Source organism: Antennarius striatus, chromosome 15, assembly GCF_040054535.1.
Source record: "Antennarius striatus isolate MH-2024 chromosome 15, ASM4005453v1, whole genome shotgun sequence".
Taxonomy (NCBI): domain Eukaryota; kingdom Metazoa; phylum Chordata; class Actinopteri; order Lophiiformes; family Antennariidae; genus Antennarius; species Antennarius striatus.
Genome location: NC_090790.1, coordinates 12,217,837 through 12,240,183, shown reverse-complemented (window position 1 = coordinate 12,240,183; position 22,347 = coordinate 12,217,837). Strand labels below are relative to the sequence as shown.

Sequence of the window (22,347 nt, the reverse complement as noted above, 5' to 3'; positions counted from 1 at the left end):
TATGAGTCTGGGAATAGATGGGGCAACCACAGACTTTAGATGAGTGTCTTTGAGAAAAGATGGCGACACAGAAGACCAGAGGTGAAAACAGAGACTCTCTGGAGGCCAGACAAGAAGCAGGTGGCAAAGGCAGAACCAAATGTTATCTTGCAACATGGTAGAAGGACTGGAAGTTGATGAGATGGAAACAGTAATGTAAGGCTCAGAATACAGGTCTCTTGTGTGTTCCTAAAGTAAAAAAGAAATCAGCTGGCCAGAGGGGCTTCTCTTATCGCGCCCTTTCCTGTGGAAAAATCTCCCTATCGATATTAAAAAGTCTGAATCCGTAGATATCTTTAAATCTAGACTCTAAACATATCTGTTCTCTCTCATAAATAACAAATTTTTTGGGGGGGTAGTCTCAATGTTTAGTTTCAGCCTAGTCCTGCCGACTCTTGTTCTCCCTCTCAGGCCTTTGTGTGGCGGATCATCAGCTATCGGTGACCTCTGTTTGCTTCCTTGTCTGGTGGTATCAAAAGCTACATCCACTTGGGGAGTCTGGTTCCATTTCATCTGGTTCAGCTTTGGTTGGGTTTTTGCAGGGGTAAACATACAATGTTTTTAAAGAACATTGACGTAGGCGTTAATTTGGTCTGTCCTCAGAGAGGTGGATCCTCGGCAATTGGTGACCTCTGTCTGCTTCATCGGCTGGTGGTGACACACTCCACTGGATGGATCAGCGTGATTTTGTCATACATTTATTATTGTTGTCGTTACTGTTATTATTATTGTTTTGTGGTTAATCTGTACATGCAATCTCGGAAGAGGGGTCCCTCCTCTGTAGTCTTCATGAGGTTTCTCCCATCCATTTTTTTCCCCTGTTAAAAGGATTTTGGGGGGAGTTGCTTCTTATCCGATGTAAGGGTCGTAGTGCTCGCAGTACACAAAAGTCAGAGGGATATTGTCCATGTGCAGTTTCTAAAGCCCTTTGAGACATTTTCTGTGAATCTGGTCTATATAAGAATAAAGGAACTTGAAACTTGAAATAACACTGTAGTCAGGTAAATACCAATTAAATCCAATTTTAATTATGACCTCCCTATCATGAGCTGGTTGTATATGAATGTTTAAGGTTTGTTTGTTTGCTTTACATTTTCTTTAGTTTCTATAGTTGTAATAATCAATTAATTAGTCCCAAAGTAAATTTATAAGTAACTATATTTGTTCCATTTTTTTTCTTATAAATTGCTTTTTTTTCTCTTTTGTGCATGCGTCAGAATGTAGAATGTGTATTTTTAGTATGCCTTAATGTATAGGCTACTGTGACTTTAAAGGGGTGTTGGTTAGCTGAGAGGTAACAGATGGGTTTAATATAGTCGCTACCAACACATCGTGCATCTCACAGCTCGTCTCTAGGAACCAGAGGTGCGTTTCTTTCAACACCTTCTCCAAAAAAGCGTGTGCGTGCCATCCGCTGCAGTCTGCCCTCGGAGCTATGGGAGGTACGGCCGCCGTTCTTATTTTCTTGTCGTGAGCCTATCATTATTTATTTCCGATGCAGACCTGGGATCAGAATATTCATCATGTTGTTTTTCCGTGACAGAGGCCGAGACCCGCCAGAAGCTGCTGCGCAATGTGAAGAAAGAGGTTCGGTGCTTTTTTTTTTAATTTTACTTCATCGCGGTTTATGTTTACTGGTAGTATAAACGATGTGTGTGTGTGTATGTGTGTGTGTGTGTGTGTGTGTGCGTGCGCGCCTGTGCGCGCACTTGCATCTTCATGGTTGGACCACGATTGCGCCACAGGCCTGTTAATCGTATCAAATTTTAATAATAGTAATAATATAATAATAGTGGATTCTCACTTCTGCCTGTATTATTAATAATATTTTAATAATCATAATTATTGATAATAATATTGGCATGAATTCGACTGCTGCTACGCTGAGGTTAAGATGATGATGACGACGATGGTGATGATGATGGTGACGATGATGATGAAGACGACGATGATGATTTTAGGGGTGTGGGGGGGGCGTACGCTCTTGTATGCTTGAACTTGGAACAGTTAAACCCAAGCAGGTGTCTTTTTGAGGAAGTCTGAGTCATGAGGATGTTAGACTAAATACAAATCAAAGAGCACACCCCTGAAACCTTCCAAACAGACCAGACTCACTGCACGGGGAGAAAACGGAATGTATTATTCATTGTTGAGACAGACAGGTACCCCCAGGATCATCGTGTGTCCGTGCTCCCCCCTCACCTGTGACTCATTGCCTTTCCAACATCCACATTCTGAGGCTCGATCCTCCCTCCTGCAGTAAAGGAGGGGCTTGTCTGCATTTTGATTTTTGGTAATAAATTAGGCTTATTTGTTGGGCTGTGTTTGCAAAGCAGACTTTCCAGGTTAGATACATATTTACCTGGAAACAAGAACAAAAACAAAGTGTGTATCAACAGACATTTCATCCATGAATTGTGGTCCTTTCACATGTTTGCCCTGTGAAACTTTCATCTGTAAATTGACAGTGTTATTGCACAGCAGCCTAATCTTAAACTTTCAATATACAATGGGGAACAAATATACATTTATTTACCGTACATTTGTAAATTTGCAACACTACTGGAACAGTTTTAGTAACTTATTTGAATTTGTGCGTGTCCTGTATTGAATAATAATTAAAGATAGATACTCAAAAGATGTTACAAGACACATTAGTATTCACCACAATGTGTTATTATTACTATAGAACCTTGTATTGCTCTATCTGGATGTTACCTAATCAATGCAGCTCTGTATGCCTGTGACAAAAGGCAAGGCTGTCTGCTCATTTTAAAACTTTGGTTTACTTACTTTTATTATACCTTCCTGTGACACATGAAGGCCTTCTTTTTACAGTTGTTAGTTCCTTTGTGCTAATTCAAATACACATTTAAAGAGAAGAAAATCAGTTTTGGCAGGGAGGCTACACTTTTACATCCCACGAAGGGGATGTATTGTAATTGTCAGTGTTTGTGTGTCTGTCCATCTGTCCGTCCATTAGTCCGCCAAATATCTTTGCAGCTGTTGCAGATAGAAAGATGAAACAAAAAGCACATTACTTGGGTGGCAAAGGGGATGAAAATCAGATGATGACCTTGACCTTGAGAAAACCAAATTTCAACTTTTGTACACTCAGGAACTGGATAAGTTAGAAGGATGAGGGAGAAGGCCAGTGTGAGCAAGACCATAGATCAAAGCTAGTGCTTTGATCTACCTATGCTTTTATTTACCTTGACCTTTGAAAGTAGGTCAGGGTAAAATTTTGAATTCAGGGGTGTCGCAGGATGTTGCAGTCTCTGACTGCCTTGGTTCTAGTTAATCCTGTCATGATGTGGCTATTAAGTATGTCATGTTGAATTTTGCCAGTGTTACAATCAAATGTCTCAATGCATTACTCGCAAAATGCATCTGAATCTTGATTCATTGATGATGTTTTTTGATGATAGGGGATGCATTTGAGGTTAATTCAATCTGCACATTTAAATGAACTCCTACTTATAAAGAAAACTTCTCAACTCCTTTCTAAGAGTTATCGAATGTCCTCTGTGTCTCCAGAGAAGCTGCAGTATGTCTGTAGCTTCTCATAAAGCCATTTCTAAGTGGCTTTATGAGAAATGTAGGCTGCATGTCTGTTTCTTTCATGTTCTCCAAATCTAAGTACATTTCTAAATTGTATTGTGAGAAGGCAAAAAGAAAACTCTATTGAGAGATTACATAGTGAGTCACATAATATAACAAAGTTGGCCTGTTTGTTTTCCCTGTGTGTGTTGTGTGGCCATGGCACATTTTTACAGCTCTTCATTACCTTGTGTCTGGTATACCCCTATGCTCACCCTTTGTTTCTTCTTATGACACCTTTTAATTCTCACTGTACCTCTCTCTCTTAGGTGAAACAAATTATGGAAGAGGCGGTAACAAGAAAATTTGTGCATGCGGATAGCAGCCACATCGTATCCTTCTGTGGTAATTTTTTATTTTTACCTCCATCTAGTTAGCTACTTTAGTTTGTTTTTACATTTTCAGGATTGAAGAACTAATGAACTCATTTCCATTTGGTGAAATTAATTTGTTGGAAATTTTCGCATACAATAGCTGAAGACTGGGGTTGAGAGTGTGAGTGGTTGTGGGCAAGATAAATGTCTTTATCTGCATGTGTAGTGTATGTTTGTTTTGTAGTGCGTCATTGTTTGCATGGATATATGCGTCAGTTGGACCCTCTCAGTAATGATAGGCCACATCTCACAGAGCTAGAGATACATGGGGTATATTTGAATTGAGTATTGGAATTAGCAATGAGAGATTTAAAAAGAAAAAAGTTTTCCCCAATTATGACAAAAATCTATGATTGATAAGTGTTTTTTGCTTAGAGGGACATCATGCAAAGCAGGCAAAATGCAGTTAATTTTAGTACAGGTGAAACATTTCTATTTAGTTTCTTAAAATAAATGTTCTCACAGTTTCTCCTTTTGCTTGGAAATCATTTGAATTAAACACAATCCTTTATAATCTTTTTTTTATTTGTTGCTATTTAACAAATAAGAGAATATACCATCATGTTACATATGTCTGTCATGTCTAATATTTATGAATTACTAGGTCATTACTAGGTTAGGGGCAAATCATTTTTATTATTCTACCACATCCCTCTTTCATTTACTTTTTTATTGAACTAGAGAGACACGTTCATCACTGTTTATACTTGATTGGGTGAAGTATGTACTCAAACGTTGGTGCCCTAATACTTTGTATATAAATATTTGCCTGGAATCAACTGCAGTTCATATTATAGCACAAAATATTGTGTAAATGATAATGACTCACACTGTTGGTAACATGAATGTCTACAGTCCAAAGTGATGTCGACATGTGTCAGGATGTTACCTCCTACGAGTTATTTCTCACAGCACAGCGATGTGAATATCTTCAAGCAATGTAAAGCCTCAACTTCTTTTCTGATTGCACCTAGCCATGTCTATTTATATTTACTAATAAGGTGTATAGATGGATGTACAGTATATTTAAGTAGACCAACACTCTTCAAACGTGTTGATACTAAACAGGAATGAGGTAAGTGTGATTCACTTCCTTCATATCCTAGCAACAGTTGTCTGAGCGGTCTGTTTCACCTTCACTATTTTTTAAAAATATATTCTTATTTTAAATCATTAAAGCTTGATGCTTTCACCAGCACCACGTTATATTGTTTGATATATGACATGAAAATAAAATTTAAAAGGCAAATAAAAGGTCAAAAAACATGCAAAAAATTGTATAGAAATTAAACTTAAAATTTTTAAAAATTAAATCAAATAAATTTTGTGTTTTTGTGTAGCTATCGTAGAGGCCTGTTTGCTTCACGGACTGAAGCGTCGTATTGCAGGTCTGCTGTGTAGTAACAAGGTTGCAGCACTTTTTATGAAAGTGGCCAAAAGCTACTCACCTGCCGAGGAACTCTGCCACAAGGTCCAGGAACTGGAACAGCTTATTGAAAACAGGTGAAAACAGCATTTCATTCCTTTGTACCTGTGACACGTGCAATGACAATAAAACTGAATCTAATCTAATCTAATCTCAACCTGTGTTTGTATGATACCTTTATGTGCTGCGATGCATCTTGGTGCATAATCCTGTACTACCCATAGGTTGTATTGTAATAACCTGTTCAGACATGTGATGTGTCCAAGTTCTTCTCTGTTCTCCAGCAAGCAAAACAACTTATCGCAGAGTAATGACCGCAGTCGGCAATCGAAGCTGGCAAACCTCCCTCCTCAGGCACTCAAACATCTGTGGATCCGAACTGCACTGATGGAGAAGCTCCTAGACAAGATTGTCCTGTACTTGGTGGAGAACAGCAGGTAATAGTTTACATTATTACATGCCATCATGAGTAACTGTAATTTTGAATACCGTTACTTTTCTATAAGAATCCTTACTAATCTGAAGGACTATAGAGTGTATTTTTCTGTACATTTCTGCATTACATTTGAACCTTCTGTAATTTTGTCGAAATTAGTTATTTTAACAGCTAAGGTGTACTCTATACACAGGAAGTTGGGAATAATTTCCAAATATCTTCTTAATATTGCTCATAGTGCCTTCTATGAGAAAGAAGCCATGCTAATGGATCCTGTGGACGGACCAATTCTTGCATCTCTCTTGGGTATTTTCAAACAGCGCTAACCTAACCTATTTAGCTGAGAACTGTTAATTTACATTATTAATCATCCAGCTCTTGAAAATCACTGCTTCACATTATTTTCACAGTTGGCCCTTGTGCTTTGGAGTACACCAAAGTTAAGACAGCAGATCACTTCTGGACGGACCCTTCAGCTGATGAGCTCGTACAGCGGCATCGCATCCACAGCGGCCACTGCCGACAGGATTCGCCCTCCAGACGGCCTGCCCTGGTTAGATAGTGAAGGAATTCACTGATTTAAAACACATATTTTACAATAATCGCTTGTATGTGATACCATATGTTCAATCATTTATGCATCAGATCCAGAAGAGACAGTCCAGTGGTAGCATGGATGACCGCCCTCTCATGTGGGTGAAGGACTATGTTGAATCACTCCATCAAAACTCCAGAGCTACACTTCTGTTTGGAAAGAACAACGTCCTGGTACAGCCGGTGTGTTTTCCGTGGAACTTTTTTTAATATAATCCTAGCAGCTGGTCTAAGAGAGGGAATATCCGATGCATCTGTTGCTAATTCAGTCAAACTTACAAGTGATGTCATGTATATGTCATGCATGCAGAGAGATGACATGGAAGCAATCCCAGGCTACCTTTCACTACATCAGACTGCAGACCTCATGACACTGAAATGGACGCCCAATCAGCTGATGAATGGAAATGTTGGGGAGTTAGATTCTGAAAAAAGGTGAGGTCGACAGGACACAAACCAGTAAGAACAAATCTGTCTTTTTAGTCCTGTCACTCCTATTCTACCTCTCCTTTAGCGTCTATTGGGATTACGCGATGACAATTCGTTTGGAGGAGATTGTTTATCTCCATTGTCACCAGCAAGGTAATTTCCTTAAGATAATTTATGCACTTGCAGGTGTATCAGCTTTATTTATCTTGACATTCATTATATAAATTTCCTCAGTAAACAGCGGTGGGACAGTGGTTTTAGTGAGCCAAGATGGGATCCAGAGACCTCCCTTACATTTCCCTAAAGGTGGTCACCTCCTCCAGTTCCTAACTTGCCTGGAGACGGGCCTGTTGCCTCATGGACAGTTGGACCCCCCACTCTGGAATCAACGAGGAAAAGTCAGCCTGATTGAGGATATTTTTTTAGCCTACTGCATTTACACGAAACTATTCCTGCTGTGTCAGTTGTTCTGCATCATATGTTGTATTGTGTTAGCACAGTTGCTTTTCCATTCACAGGGAAAGGTTTTCCCCAAGCTGCGAAAGAGGAGTCCACACAGCTCATGTGATTCTGTATCAGACAAGGAGGAAGAAGAAGCGACCGATTATGTGTTTCGAATCCTTTTTCCTGGAAATCAGATGGAGTTCAGTAAGTATATTTAATCTTCCTGCTCTCCCTCCCTGAGTTAAATTGATAAAGCATCACTGAAGATTAGATCTAAGATTGCATTGTCTCCACCATCATCGGCTTGAATAATGATTTATACTAATGAGGCTAATTCTCTTTAGATTAATCTGTTTTTCCTAGGCGTACACTAAGAATATATCTTCATAAATAATTTCTCTCTAATGTGAAACTGTTATATGCAGCGTTCTGTCTGTCCAGTCATTTTATAATCTTGTTATACAAGATACACAGTATTTTATCTGCCACTTCTCCATCCTCTCTTATGTTTCCCTTTGTTTTACTTGGTTATGATGATGATGATGATGTAACAATGGTCATACACTGACTACTATGCTATGCAGTGGCCCTGGAGCTGATGGACCAGGGCATGAACATGTGGCAGCCGACGCCCAGAAAGTCCTCCTGCTCCTCATGCTCACAGAATGGCTCTTCTGATGGCTCGCTGCCTAATGGCTGTAATCAGGAAAGGTATCTCTCAGGGATTGGCTCTAATTTACATTAAGATTAAATCAATTTGAATGATTTAAACATTTCCCTTTCCTACAAGGGCTCCCCTAAAGCTCCTCTGTGACACCATGAAGTACCAAATAATCTCCCGTGCTTTCTACGGATGTGAGTAGAATATTAATCAGGGATTAATGTCTTTTTATTGTCGGTATGAAAAATTTTATCTTTTCCTTCAGGGCTTGCATACTGCCGTCATCTGTCTACAGTTCGGACCCACCTCTCAGCGCTAGTCAACACAACCATAGTTGATCCCAATGTGCCCTGTGTTGCCCAAGAAGGCCTCTCTGTTGAGGTCTGGGATCGGGTCCTCAAGGACAGCTCGGTGAGGTTTATTTTAGTTATATTTAAAGGCTGCATTAACTTTTTCTTTAAGTTCTATATGACCAAACTTAATGTTCTTCAGGCCTACGAGGAGAGAGAAATACACAGGCTTGTGTATTTTGGTGGTGTGGCTCCATCACTGCGTAAAGAGGTCTGGCCTTTCCTGTTGGGACACTACCAATTCACCATGACTGAAAAATGCAGACTAGAGGTATTTTCACATCCTGTTGAACTGTAGGCATTTAACAGTATTGCTATTAACAGGTTGCTATTTCAGATTGATGAGCAAATGCGAACCACATATGGGCAGACTATGAAGGAGTGGCAGGGTTGTGAGGCCATTGTTCGTCAGAAGGAGAGAGAGAAACACGCTGAGGCCCTGGCCAGATGTTTGTCTGGAGCCAGTGTGGAAAGGGGACCGGTGCAGCGGGACTCCACCATCAGCACAGATGCAAGTTTGACCTTTTCACTTTAAATGTGCTGGATTATATAACCAATATCTCTGTGGAGAGAACATGAACTGTTTATTCTTTTGTGGGGATCATTTTAATCTGGTTGGTTGACAGTTCTGCTTTGCTTTTCCTTTCTCCAGTCTTCTCTAAGTAGCAACTCAGATCAGCAGAATACCCACTCACAGAGTGACTCCAGCAGTAATGCTCAGGTAGGTCCAAACAACAAGAGTCTAATAGAAGACCAATCCAGTCACTTATTTGTTCAGTTATTTGTGTTACTACACTGAAGTACAGATTGATTCCCTGCCTTTCTTTTAAAATTACAGCTGTGAAATTAAAAAAACTAAAAAAACTAAGAAAGAATAGCTCAAAGTAAACATCTTTGCTCGCCTCACTCTAAATTATAATAAAACCAGAACAAAAGCGCTGCTTTCAAGAGCGTCATACAAATGACAAGTTTATCCATTCAAAAGTTGGAGACATTTCAATGATACATGTCTAAGGTAAACCTTCAGAGTAAAAGTCAATGCATCATCAAAATCATTTGGGTTCAACATCTGGTAATTATGTAAAACTCCACCTGTTAATCAAGTATTTGTTGAAATATTTCTCAAATAAGACATAGCCTACTTTTAAATCTATGATGTACCATTGAATTCAATAAGAGGTTGAAATGCAAAGCAATGCATTGCAATTATGGCCCTAATCATTAGGTAAAATGTTAATTATCATTAATCATATATGATGTCTCACACATGCTTTGCATATCAAGTAGATTTTCATAGATTGATGGAATAAATGGAAAGCACAGGAAGATTATAAGTCAGTCCAAGAATTTACAAACTATGGAACACTTTCAGCAGTTATGTAAACTAATTTCGATTTGTGGCTATTGGGAAAACACATGCTACATCACTGTTCTAACCCCTTATTAATTGTCTGTTATATCAAAATATATCATTTTATCCCTGCGCTCCTTTTATTACCAGGTATTTGGGTCGGTTGAGGCAGTAGATCAACTTGAGTCTGAGCCAATCACTGAAGAAAAGCACAGTAGTCCACTGAAGGACACCACAAGTGGTGCTGAAGATGTCCAGCCACATCTCTGCTGCAATTCCTCATCCCCAGGTCTATCAGATCAATGTCTAGAGTCAGAAAACAGCCCTCTTGTAAAAGAATTATCTCTTGGACTTACAAGCTCTCAACAGTCAGAGGAAAGATCTGAAGTAAGGGAGGTAACAAAACCCGGGACGCAGCCGGGAGGGGAGAATATAAAGGAGTCAGTAACCAGGGATCAGGTCTCAGAGTCAAAGATGGAGATGGAGGATTCACAAAGTGAGGTGGCTCAAAAAAAGACAACAGACACATCCAAAAAAGAAGACAAGCTTGAAGGAGAAGAAGAAAATAAAACAGCAAATGATCAGTTTGAAAGTTTAAAATTAGCTGAAACAAATGTGACCTTAAGGTGTGTCCCAGAGAAAACAGACGTTCTTAAGCTGGAAACAGAGATCCGTAACGAGTATTTCCAAGCACCACCCCTTGGGCAGACTTTGACATTTCTTGCCCAGACAAGTAAATCTGATCTAGAGCCTACAGCAGAAAAAGATTTTGATCCACCAAGTGAAATTGAAATTGAAACTACCTCTGACAAAAGCCAGTCACAAAAGCCAAAGGCCTGTACCGCCGAGTCAGCAGAGCAGGATGTTGGAGCAATTGTTTGTGACGCGGCTGAAATCAAAAAAGCTACTGAAATCCCATCTGAGAAGCCTGATTCAAATTCACCTGTCAGACAAGTACTGAATGTTCTTCAGTCATTATCCTCCCACTCCTGGCAGTCACCAGAAACAGCGGATTCTGACGACTCACCCTCCGCCCTGGAAATGGAAGATATTCCTGCAGGGATAACGTGCGTTACCTCTGAGGATATCAACATCAGGCCTTTGGCGTCCCTTGCTGCTCCCCCTGTCTCTTTTGCTCAAAGAGAGAAAATGGCATCGGAGGATCTTGTCCTCAATCACCACCTGGACACAGCCTGTAACACCAGTCCTGAAGGCACCGACTTGGGGCTTTCTGAAGAGGAACTCGAGATGGAAAATGTGCTCATGGAAGCAGAGTCTGCAGAGATACGAGGTGCCAAACATGATGAATCCTCTGAAGAGCACACCTATTCTGTAAGTGCTACACATGACACACAAATCCTTTTATTCATTAGCGTGCACTGAGAGAATCAAACTTTATTTTTGCAGCAAGAAACTCTGGACATGTATTCGATAAATTTACACCGCATCGACAAAGATGTCAGACGCTGCGACAGAGCATATTGGTACTTCACATCAGAGAACCTGGACAAGTTGCGAAACATTATGTGCAGGTCAGTGAGTCAGCTTGTTTAATATCTCAAGAGTTCATTTCAACCCAAAACATAACATCTGGTTGCGTTTGTAGCTATGTGTGGCAGCATCTGGACACGGGATACGTCCAGGGCATGTGCGATCTGCTGGCTCCCCTTCTTGTCATTCTGGATGATGGTCTGTGAAGCCTAACGGCAGACTCTACTACAAATTCTCTAAATACACATAAAGGCTACATAACCAACTTTAAAATATTCTTCTCGTGCTTCCCAGAGGTCATGGCCTTCAGCTGCTTCACTGAGCTGATGAAGAGGATGAATCAGAATTTTCCTCACGGAGGGGCAATGGACTCTCACTTCGCCAATATGCGTTCTCTTATCCAGGTTTGCACACACGTGTGAACAAATACACGAATGTGTAACTTTTTGTATATAAAAGCTGTGGTGTAATCGTGTTTTTTTTTAACAACAGATCCTGGATTCTGAGCTCTTTGAACTTATGCAACAGAATGGAGACTACACTCACTTCTACTTCTGCTATCGTTGGTTTCTGCTTGACTTCAAAAGAGGTGATGGGAGAAAAAGACATTGTGGTTTTTACTTGAATTATCTCTTAAGGAGATCATAACATTTTAAATATTACTAAATGTGATTTTTTTTTTTTTGCATAGAAATGGTGTATGATGATGTTTTTTCATTGTGGGAAACCATCTGGGCAGCTAAGTACACATCTTCTGAGCATTTTGTACTTTTCGTTGCTCTGGCACTTGTGGAGATGTACAGAGACATAATTCTAGAGAATAACATGGACTTCACAGACATTATCAAGTTCTTCAATGGTAAGATAAAAGTAATACAAACAGATGTATTGGAAAAAGCATGAAAAACCATTACTAATGACTGCTATTTATTATAATGAAAGGATACTTTTAAGTTACTGGTAGTTACAAAATTACATTAATTCAAATTATACTGTCAACTGAATGCAATATCTGTTAATATCTGAGCAATATCTATTAACAATATCTATTACCTCTTCTCAGTCGTGATTTTTAAATTTTCTTCTCAGAAATGGCAGAGCGGCACAACGTCCCACAGGTCCTGATGATGGCTCGAGAATTGGTCCACAAAGTGCAGACACTTATTGAGAACAAGTGATGCTGACTGCTGCTGCTGCAGTGTTGTGCTGAATAGTTTCACAACACTAACACAACCATATAATGGTTATGTTTCCAAGATGAAAGGAATCAATGCGAATGAAATCAGTACTGGCAAAGCTATTGGTTAGCAAATGAGCAGTTCATCAAAAAAATGAAAATTGAATGATTTTTTTCATTTCACAAAACATTTTTGGAGCTTCACAGAAAAACACAACTGCAGCATTCTCACAAACAATTAAAGAAGATGGGGACTTGTTTCAAAAACACATATAAAACCACCCACTTGTAAACAAGTGGAGGTTTTTATAATCTGCTATACAAACTGTGCTGTGTAATCCAAATTTCGAGATGTCCTGAGAATCCAATCAATTTAAAATGTGCTACTTTTGCATTTTTAAGATGAAATCTTTACTTCAGCCTGTAAACTAAAAGTTTGCTTAAAAACACATCCGTAATACCCTTTTTGATAAATATTGAATTCCGACTTAGATTATGCAGTATGATTGTGTGTGTTTTCATTTATCTTGCTTTGTACGTTTTTAAATAAGCCCCTTTGGAGAATTTTTCAGTGCTGTTTTTGTGGGAACTCCAGAAACTTCATAGAACTTTCCATCGATGCTGGGTGAGAAGATATGGAATTTTCATTCTTCAGGTGAACTGTTTTTGTCAGACTACTTGCTACTCTACAATAGATGTGTAACGACGTCTCTCTATTTGCTCCTCTCTATAATCAGGGATGGAACCGGTAAATTGTTCTTGTTCACCCAGTGAATGTACCCTTGTTGAAACTGCTTCAGGATGTGATTTATTTTGCCTTAAATTGAGTGATTTTCCAGGTATAAAGCAACCAAGTTCTTGTTTGTTTTCAGTTACACCTACCAAATGATAGATAATGATACTGTATCTGGTATTATTAGATGATTTGGTCGTGTAAGCATTAGAGATACTGTACATTAGAGGAGGTTGTGTTCGAGTAGCATGTGTGGTTTTCCTGTCATAAGCCATTTTCAGGACTTCAGCCTGTGGTCCTCTTCCCTTTGTTTGCCACTGATGCACACAAGCATTCAGAATATTCAGACTGAACCATGTTTGCATATACAATATCACCCTCCTTCTGCTGTGTGCTACTATCTCTGACAACCTCTATGCATTAAGGTGTGATTCAGCTTGCTTTACTTCACTATTTGACCCCTCCGCCATCGTTTACATGCACATTAATGCTTCTCTGGAATCGACTCATTCAAATAATTACCGCACTGCATTCATCTCATCATTAACTGCTTATTCTCATGACATCAAGACTGCTTCCTTCCTCTCGTGATGATTCATTGCAACTGAAAAGGGTGTGCAGTGGAGGCGGAATGCTCACTTTGTGCTTTGATTTCCCTCTTTTTATTTTCAATGTCATCAGTTTGGAGGTGTCTGCTCTGCTGGCCCTGGTTTCCTTGTCTTTCATGCACAAACTTCAGGCATGAGGCTCATAGCTGGTGTTGATTGCTAACCAGTAACATTCATGGGTTCACGTTAGGTTGTACCATTTTAATTTAATACCTTTCCTTAGTTCTATTTTTTTAAACCCAGTGATTGTCGTCACATTGTGCTCAGCCTGCTGAATTTCAGCTGGTACCCTGGGAGTGGACTTATTTAACATTCTTTGTCAAAGTCAACAATCATACTACTGAACACCTCTTTGCTCAGAGATTCTATTCATTGTACTGTAATATAAAGCTGGTCCAACTGACACAACTTGAGCATGCTAACTTTTTTTTGAGGACCTCATTTGGGTTTCATAGCCTTGGAAGAAACAGGTTAATTTGTTAACAGGTTAACTAAGAGTCAGTTCAGTAGTAGCTAGTAGTGTGCAGCCATGCAGACATTTTTGGTTTTAAGTGTCAGTTTTGTGAAATGTAAATCTGAAACTAATTTTGCTTATCTTATACAGAAATGGTGAATGGAATTTCATTTTTCAGCTAAAATGTAACAGCTGGAGTGTGTTTCCAGTTGTTAAACCTAGTAAAGCCAAAAAAAAAATATTCCAGATATCTCAAAATCTCAGTAGCCTCACTATAAAACTATCTACTGTACATGAATAGATACCAGAACAGGTGTGAGGAGCTACGATTGATCAGTTATCAGAAGTCATGGTTGCAGAATAGCCCAAATATTTTTGTCTTAAATTCTATAAATCTGAAGCTACTGCAAATGTCTCCATTTGAGCTTCTAAAACATGCCTGAGTATTGCTGTTTGTGTATTGCTGTATTTGTGGTCAGTTTTATTGTGCACAATATGTTAAAAAGAAATCGACTAGAGCATATTTATTAAATGCAATACAATGTCTGTATATGGGCTTTATCTGATCATAATTAACAGAAAGGTAAAAGTATGCCACTGGAAATATATTTTTTTCTGTCTTCTCAAATGGTCACTAGTATAATTTATTGCGTATTAAAAATATTTTTTGTATCCCTTGTACTTTTGTGTATTTTCACATTTGATACTGTTGAAATACATAGCTTACACCTACAGTGAAGACGTTTGATGAAGTCCACATCAGCGCATTTTAGAGATGCTGCATTCACAACACTAAAATTAAGGTTTCTGATCAGTTTTTTTATTCTAATACTTTAGATGAACGAATTCCTTGCCCACGTGATGTTCATGGAGGACTAAATTCGCTCTTTGTGTAAAATGACACTTTACACTTTGGCTGAGTCTGATGTAAAGCTTAATACCTGTATGTTAAGAGTGTTGGTGAATATTAGACAACTTTATTCTAAAGTTAGTGTAGCACTTGCCTTTATTTAAATTACAATGAAATATTTTAAAAAAAAAGTTTTTTCACAGAACATTTTAATATTCTCTAGGATGCCACAGGATAAATTTGACAATTTTCTTCTTTCTCCTTTTTAAAGTTACATAAAATGATGTAATCAATTTAAGAAATCAAACACAGGAAAAGTCTGCAGTTTATTGTTCAAGAAAAAAAACAAGTATAGTGATGTACATGAATCATAGTGCACCTACAGGCCACTTCAGTTTGAGGTTTTCACATTAACAAATTTTGACAACTCAGACTGGAAGCAGACAGCTTTCATGTTGAAGACCAACCAGGAACTGCTATGGGATATGTTATTCCATACAACTATTGTGGTGTTTTATATATGAAACATGAGGACCCTGCACAAATACGATGGCTATATGGTTGGGGTTCTACTTATAGGCAACAAAAATGCTCTAACAGGGGGTTGATATAAAGCTGGGAAAGTGGTTTCTTCAGCAAAAATGGATGACTTGGATAAAACATGTCAGAAAGCAACTGAATTGTATTGGAATAGGTTAAAATGAGAAAGTATATATGAGTGAAATACAACAGACAATTGCTTTTGTTGCATTTGTCCAAAATTTTACAATGTGGTGAGGTTTCCTGTGGATGCTCATGCTGTTCTATCCAAAGCTGAAAACAAAAAAATACAGCTGAGATTCACAGTTAGCATATGTCACTACTCTACTAATAATATTCCGTTTTGAATGTTGGGAAGGCATTTATTAACTTCACAGGTTCTTAGCTTGAAAAAAATGTTCATATGTCACAAAACAAGACTTCACTCACAGGAGGTAAAATTTTGTCAAAAAATTAGGTAGCATTACAGTTAATGACTGCAAAAGAATGTTAAGTTAATTTTGGCCAATACAGCATTATGCGTGTCACTGATTGTTGATGTCACAACATGATCAAATGATTAACTTGCTGTGGGAAAACAATAAAAAGAAAATATTTTAAGGCTTAAAGAGGAACAAGGGGTGTTCTGGCAATCTTGACCATGGAATGTATTTTAGTAAAAAATAAGGATGATAGATCCTGGGTTTAAAAAACGAAAAACAAAACAGAATTACAAAACATTTTCTTCAATTCACCTACAGATGACCAACATGTCTACCGATAGTGACGTGGCGGTGGGCTATGCTGAAGAGGGTGCCTCCTAGGGGGTGGACTATGACGAGACATAGCATGGTGTGGAGGTGACTGAAAGCGGGGTGGGGGAGAGCCTCGGTACGGCGGTGAGTAGCGACCTCTGGATCTTGAACGGGAACGAGAGCGACTCCAGTTAGGAGCGCCCCTTTCTTCATAGACACGGATGTAAGCAGTCTCACCCTACAAAAAAACAAATAGTATTTAAAAAAAGGGGGGGGGCGTGGGGATGTATTTGTTTGTTCACATAATTGGCAGCAGACATTTAAATCTCAACAGCACTGAACTCACCTGATGTGAACGAAACTCAGTTCGATCCAATCGGCGCAATGCGTACTCCATGTCCTCTCGACGGAGAAATTCGACCACACCTTCACCATCACGCTGCACATCTGCAAAGCAAACATCTCCCGCCTCACGCATGTGATCCTTCAGATCTTGCCAGCTCCCAGTTTGTGGTAATCCTGGAATGAAATAGTCAAGCCAATCCTTTTTATATAGCGCCAAAAGTTTCTCTTCATCGTATTGCTGAGCTGTTCAGAAATGTTTACGAATAATCATATATTTAAAAGAGAACAACAAAAGAAGAAAACTTATAAGTGTTTCAAAGCTAAGACTACAGTATTTTCTGCACCATAAGGCGCACTGGATTATAAGGCGCACCTTTAATGAATTATTTTATTATTTTATTCCATACATAAGGCGCACCGGACTATAAGGCACATATAATAAAAAAATTAAAATAGATTAAAAAAACTAGTGGCTGTAGTTGCGCTATTTACTGGCAAATGTGATGCTGTTTTACTCAGAACTGACTTTAATGTCGGTGTCTCACCAAGCCTAAATGCGCCCCTCCGCCGCCCGCCCAGAGCTATCAACTACATTTCAATGTAAATCAATGCAGTACACCAGGCGCCTTTGTCTTGCAGTGACTGCTCTTGAAATTTCAGAAGAGGCTGGAAGTTCAGCTTTGAGGGTCTGTCATTCACCGTTATGCCAGTTTTTCCGTGTGTTTCCGCAAACTAATAGAATGGACCGTCACTAGAATCCAGATTACAGCCCAATGGAATTTTTTAGACCAATTAAGTTTAAAGTGGGTTATTTCCAGCGCCACAGTGGTTGGGAAATACTGAAATCAGTCAGTCAATCAAACTTTATTAATAGAATTGTTTAAAGTTCCTTATGTTTTGCTACGTTATCGTAGGCAGTCACCGAGGCTCTAGCCTCCGCCGCTGCTCTGCCGTCAGACGAGCAGGTCAGTGAGAGCAGCCACTTCGGCGTCGCCTCTTGACTACCGTTGTTAGGGGGTGTAGGCCCAAATACCATGTGAGGGTGTCCCTGGTGGCGTAGCGCAGCACGACTGCCAGCCAGACTGTCGACTTTTTTTCAGCGAACTTGTTTTTAATCAATATTAATATTAATATTAATCCGTATAGAAGGCGCATGGGATTATAAGGCGCACCACGGGATTCTGAGAAAATTATAGGCTTTTACGTTCGGTTTATAGTGCGGAAAATACTGTACTTTCTTCGTAATTGCTACTACTTTTTCTTCTTGGTAACATTAAGTGAAAATACAGTGTGCCCTTGTTCCTCGCGGTTAACGCTTTCCAGGAACCACATGCGATTAACGAATTACGCGATAGAGCGACAATCTTAATATTTATGGTAATTTAAATGTTTATGAACCCTCCCCATACTGATATTAAACCATATTTTATCTGTATTACCTTTTCCCACTCTCTTATCCACTATTTAAAGCACTGTTGTGTCTAACGTAAGTCCAAGACTTACGGAACGGAGCGCACTTTCAGATGCCGTCAGCCAATAGAATTCAGGTACGTCATCACGTGACTGCCTACCAAAAATCTGGGATGAGGTGAAGTCACGAGCGTTGATGCGCGAAGGCACACTACTGTGGAATCTTATGCTTCTCTTTCAGAATGTTTAACTTGAGAAGTGATTCAGTGCCTGGACTTGGAATGTTTACATTCACCAAGAAGACACTTTTCAACATCATCTGCTAGTGTTAAGCTGTAAACGGATTATGTGAAAAATAGTAGATGGATGCTTGTCAAACTTGTTACACGGAAGAATAAATTTGGCTATGGATTGGATATGAATTAAGTGCAGATTCAAGAATTTTAAATTTCACAAAAAGTTTTTTGTTTTTTTTTAACCATTTTTTCCAATTAAATAGATTTTGCAAAGGTGGGGGAGTGGTGCATGATTGCATTTTGGAGTAGATGTAGATAAAGGGATGGATGCATAATGTTTTCCACGGTCTTCAACACTGAGAACCCTGAGGATGCCTATTTTGAAAAAGCAAATATCTTTTTAGAATTTGGAATAGCATGTAACTTAATTAAGGACGACTTCTGGGCTGGGGTGGATGTAAGGGCTGTTCATTACTGACTGGTGTTAAGGGTATTTCTCAAGAAAATAAAAATTGATTCTTTAATACAAGTCCTTCTAAGATGTCCCAGCTACAGCTATTGTATGCATAATATATGTTTAGCCTTTACTAGTGGCTCCATGTCCATGTAAATGCTTAAAATGGTCCACCATAATTGCATTTATTATATGAATTTTTGAGGGGTTGGTCTTCAATAAGCAGTTCGAATCTAGCAGTCTCTGTGAACATCCTTGAATGAACATGTGGATAATAAATCACACAAGAAATAATATGCAAAGACAAAATTACACCTACCAGTCACCGTAGCCGGTGTTTGGGATTATGCAGCCAACTTGACCAGTTTCAGTCTACCGTTTTTGTGTTCATGCTTTAAGGAGCTGATTTGACCTCATCCACTTAGTCCCCTTGACATCCAGTCCGCCATGAGAAAGAGAGAACGATATCTGCCTATGTCTCACGACATCCTCTATTAGTCCCTTTGTCCTCCAGTCCGCCATGAGAAAGAACGATATCTGCCTATGTCTCACGACATCCTCTATTAGTCCCTTTGTCCTCCAGTCCGCCATGAGTGAGAGAGAAACGTGTCTATGACTCATGACATTCTCTACTAATCCCCTTGATCTCCAGTCCGCCTTGACAGAGAACCACGATTGCCTGACTCATGAGGTTCTCAACTAGGCCCTTGTACTCCAGTCCACCATGAGAAATATTACCTGTTAAGACTCATGATTTCCTCTACTAGTCCCCTTGTCTTCCAGTCCGCCATGACAGAGAAAGATAATTGCCTATGACTCATGACGTCCTCTTCTAGTCCCCTTGTCCTCCAGTCTGCCAGAAGATATCTGTTTTTGACTCATGACATCCTCTTCTAGTTTGTCCTCCATTCCATCATGAGAAACATATTTGCCTATTACCCATGACATTCTTTACTAGTTTCCTTTACCTTTTTTCCGCCAAGAGAGAAACCTATCTGTCAATGACTTGTGACATGCTCTACTAGTCCCCTTGTCCTCCAGTTGATAATGACAAGAGAGAAACATCATTGCCTATGACTGAGGATATCTTCTACTAGTCCCTTTGTCCTCCAGTCCGCCATGAGAGAGGGTGTAACAAATCTGCCTATGCCTCTCCTATTCACCACCCTGTCTTATTCCCTTGACCTCCAGAAGGGTGTGAAAATATTTAGTGGCTATGACTCATACCGTCCACCTACCAGTCACCGTGACACGGAATTCAGATCTTCGAGTTGGGGGTCCAAACCTTCCTCTGGGTCCTCCTCCTCCACCAAAACCACCTCCTGGAGCACCAAATTTAGCGCCAGAGGATCGTGGATACTCAACACGCAGCTTGGAGTCTCCATATGCATACCCATTCCTTCCATAAACAGCATCATCCGCATCCCTAGGGAGAGAGCAAAGAACGCCTTACCAAAGTACGCCTTTTTCACTCGGGGTCAAAGACCTGGAAATGCCGTCTCCATCCAATCCTTGTGGTCAGTCACTGGCGCTGATACTACACCATCATACTCAAGGAATCCAAGAAGGGAAGAGCGACTCGACTTGTCAGAGCCCATCCCTACAACTCACCGTGGATCTTCAAATCGAATGAAGGCAAAGGGGATAGTGCCTCTATTGACCTTCAATTCGATATCACGAATTTTTCCATATTTGTAGAAGAGGTCTTCAATGTCTCTCTCTTGGACATCCATGGGAAGATTCCCCACATAGATCCGGCCGTCTGACATTGTGATAGATTAAGTAGTACCACTGATACAGAATGGGGGCACCTGGAGGTTTTTCACTTCTTGTTTTCACAAAATAGCTGTGACGGGGTCCTTATCCTTTCTTAGTCCCAATCCAATATTTAGTCCATCCACTTCCAACTCCTTAATTCAGACAAAAAATAAAGCAAATAAAGCAAAGATCCAGCCATTATTGCAATACATGTTAAAAAACAAGCTAAAGAACCACAGATCTGAGCCTATCTACATATTTCAGATTAACACAGTTCATGGCAACCTGTTGTATGATTAAAATGGTTGCAATGGGTGTGTTTGTGTCTGTGTCTGTGTGATGTAAATGATTAATGTCGTTTTCACAATCATTAAACAAGTCTAAACAAATGGTTATTCTTTCTCTTGGACTTTCTTAAAGTCCAGTGGATTGACTTAAACTACTTTGGATTACCAGAATCTAGATAAATGAATACCTACACAGAGAAGTGGTTAGGCCCAATTGATGTGGCGCAGTCTGGTGTATTTTTTCATTTTCAACAACCAATATACCTACATTCAAAACACAATAGCAGCTAAAAGTTCTTTTCCATTCAAAGCTTGGGTTTTACTTGTCGATTGGCAAAATTGAAAATGACCGTATATTACGTTCATGGGACGCTAAGAGTCGAATATTATGGATGATAGATATGTCGACTACGTTTGAATGTTTCCAGTTTAACAATGATGATGCGTTGATGAACTTCATCCCTCGTTTTTAACGATGTCAAGAGGCTGCGTCTCGTTAGCTACCGCGAGGCTAACGCTAAAGCTGGTCGTGGCTACATTCGAGTTTTCTCGTCTCACAAGCAGATTCTTCCACTATGTATGAAAAAAATCAGTGTAGTGTCTTACATCAGTCTATACCATTGGAATTTATAGCTTTAACGTAAACGCCAAGTTCCGAAACACTAAAGCAAGACTTGTGCAATCACGACTGTCGATTTCTTTGTTAATAATGAAAGCTTAGCTAGACAGGCTAACGAGGGTCGTCTATATCTAACATTCTTAATATTAATATTAACACTACACGACCAAAGACAGAAATAGGCAGCGCATATTAAATTCACGCAAAGACCAATTGACAATAATCATTTACCTTTCAAGCAAAACAAGGGCACGGTCCCCTTATTTTCCACATTCGACGTTAGCGGTTGTTGCGGTTCAACCTGCTTTTCTCCGCAGCTAGCTAGCGGCTCTGTGGCTACTTCTACTTCTGATTTGAGGTTGACCGGAATGAAAGCCTGTGAACTGCTGCCCCCAACTGGAAAGGAGGGGATATTTCAAGCCATAATAATAATGATGCAACGTATTTGAAAAATACAGTGTCCAGTATTCAACCTCCCCAGCTGGTCTGGTTGTTTAACCAGACCAGCTGCTTAAACAAAACCTGTTCCTGATTACACCACACAGTCTTACTCCCCTCTGTGTTGAGGTCTCTGGAAGAGTTGTTACACAACCAGTTACATAATTCTTTCTGAAACCATTACCATTCTGTGACAAGTATGCAGATGTGCCAAGATCTAAACCTGCTCAACTAGCTGGTATTTATAATATTAATAAGAATAATCTTTTTCTTCTTCTCCTTACGCCTTTTCCCTTCAGGGTTCACCAAAGCGAATCAGTTTCCTCCATCTAACCCTGTCTTCTGCATCCTCTTCTCTCACACCAACTACCTTCATGTCTTCTTTCACAACATCCATAAGACTCCTCTTTGGTCTTCCTCTAGGCCTCCTGCCTTATAAAAATAAGAATAATATATTAATAACCTTCACAAATTTTTCAGATCTAAAAAGTGTTTTTAAAAAAAAAAAA

At 39.5% G+C, this 22,347-nt stretch overlaps 2 protein-coding genes across 2 annotated transcripts; one reads left to right on the top strand and one right to left on the bottom strand.

Annotated features, from left to right (window-relative positions):
• Positions 1-1,360: 1,360 nt before the first annotated feature.
• Positions 1,361-14,810, top strand: sgsm1b (small G protein signaling modulator 1b). Its single transcript, XM_068334525.1, has 24 exons — positions 1,361-1,481; positions 1,583-1,626; positions 3,909-3,984; positions 5,354-5,516; positions 5,724-5,876; positions 6,114-6,181; positions 6,286-6,428; positions 6,521-6,652; positions 6,780-6,904; positions 6,984-7,051; positions 7,133-7,546; positions 7,927-8,053; positions 8,133-8,197; positions 8,269-8,414; positions 8,496-8,624; positions 8,691-8,864; positions 9,006-9,074; positions 9,855-11,036; positions 11,112-11,236; positions 11,311-11,393; positions 11,490-11,599; positions 11,688-11,784; positions 11,887-12,054; positions 12,285-14,810. Exons 1-24 carry the CDS (start codon positions 1,475-1,477, stop codon positions 12,371-12,373), a joined length of 3,957 nt encoding a protein of 1,318 aa, XP_068190626.1. The 5' UTR covers positions 1,361-1,474; the 3' UTR covers positions 12,374-14,810.
• Positions 14,811-15,324: 514 nt separating this feature from the next.
• Positions 15,325-21,857, bottom strand: srsf9 (serine and arginine rich splicing factor 9). The gene is made up of 5 exons (XM_068334533.1): positions 21,632-21,857; positions 20,348-20,646; positions 19,975-20,162; positions 16,638-16,810; positions 15,325-16,529 (listed from the first exon to the last, which is right to left on the bottom strand). Exons 2-5 carry the CDS (start codon positions 20,503-20,505, stop codon positions 16,311-16,313), a joined length of 738 nt encoding a protein of 245 aa, XP_068190634.1. The 5' UTR covers positions 20,506-20,646; positions 21,632-21,857; the 3' UTR covers positions 15,325-16,310.
• Positions 21,858-22,347: the final 490 nt, after the last annotated feature.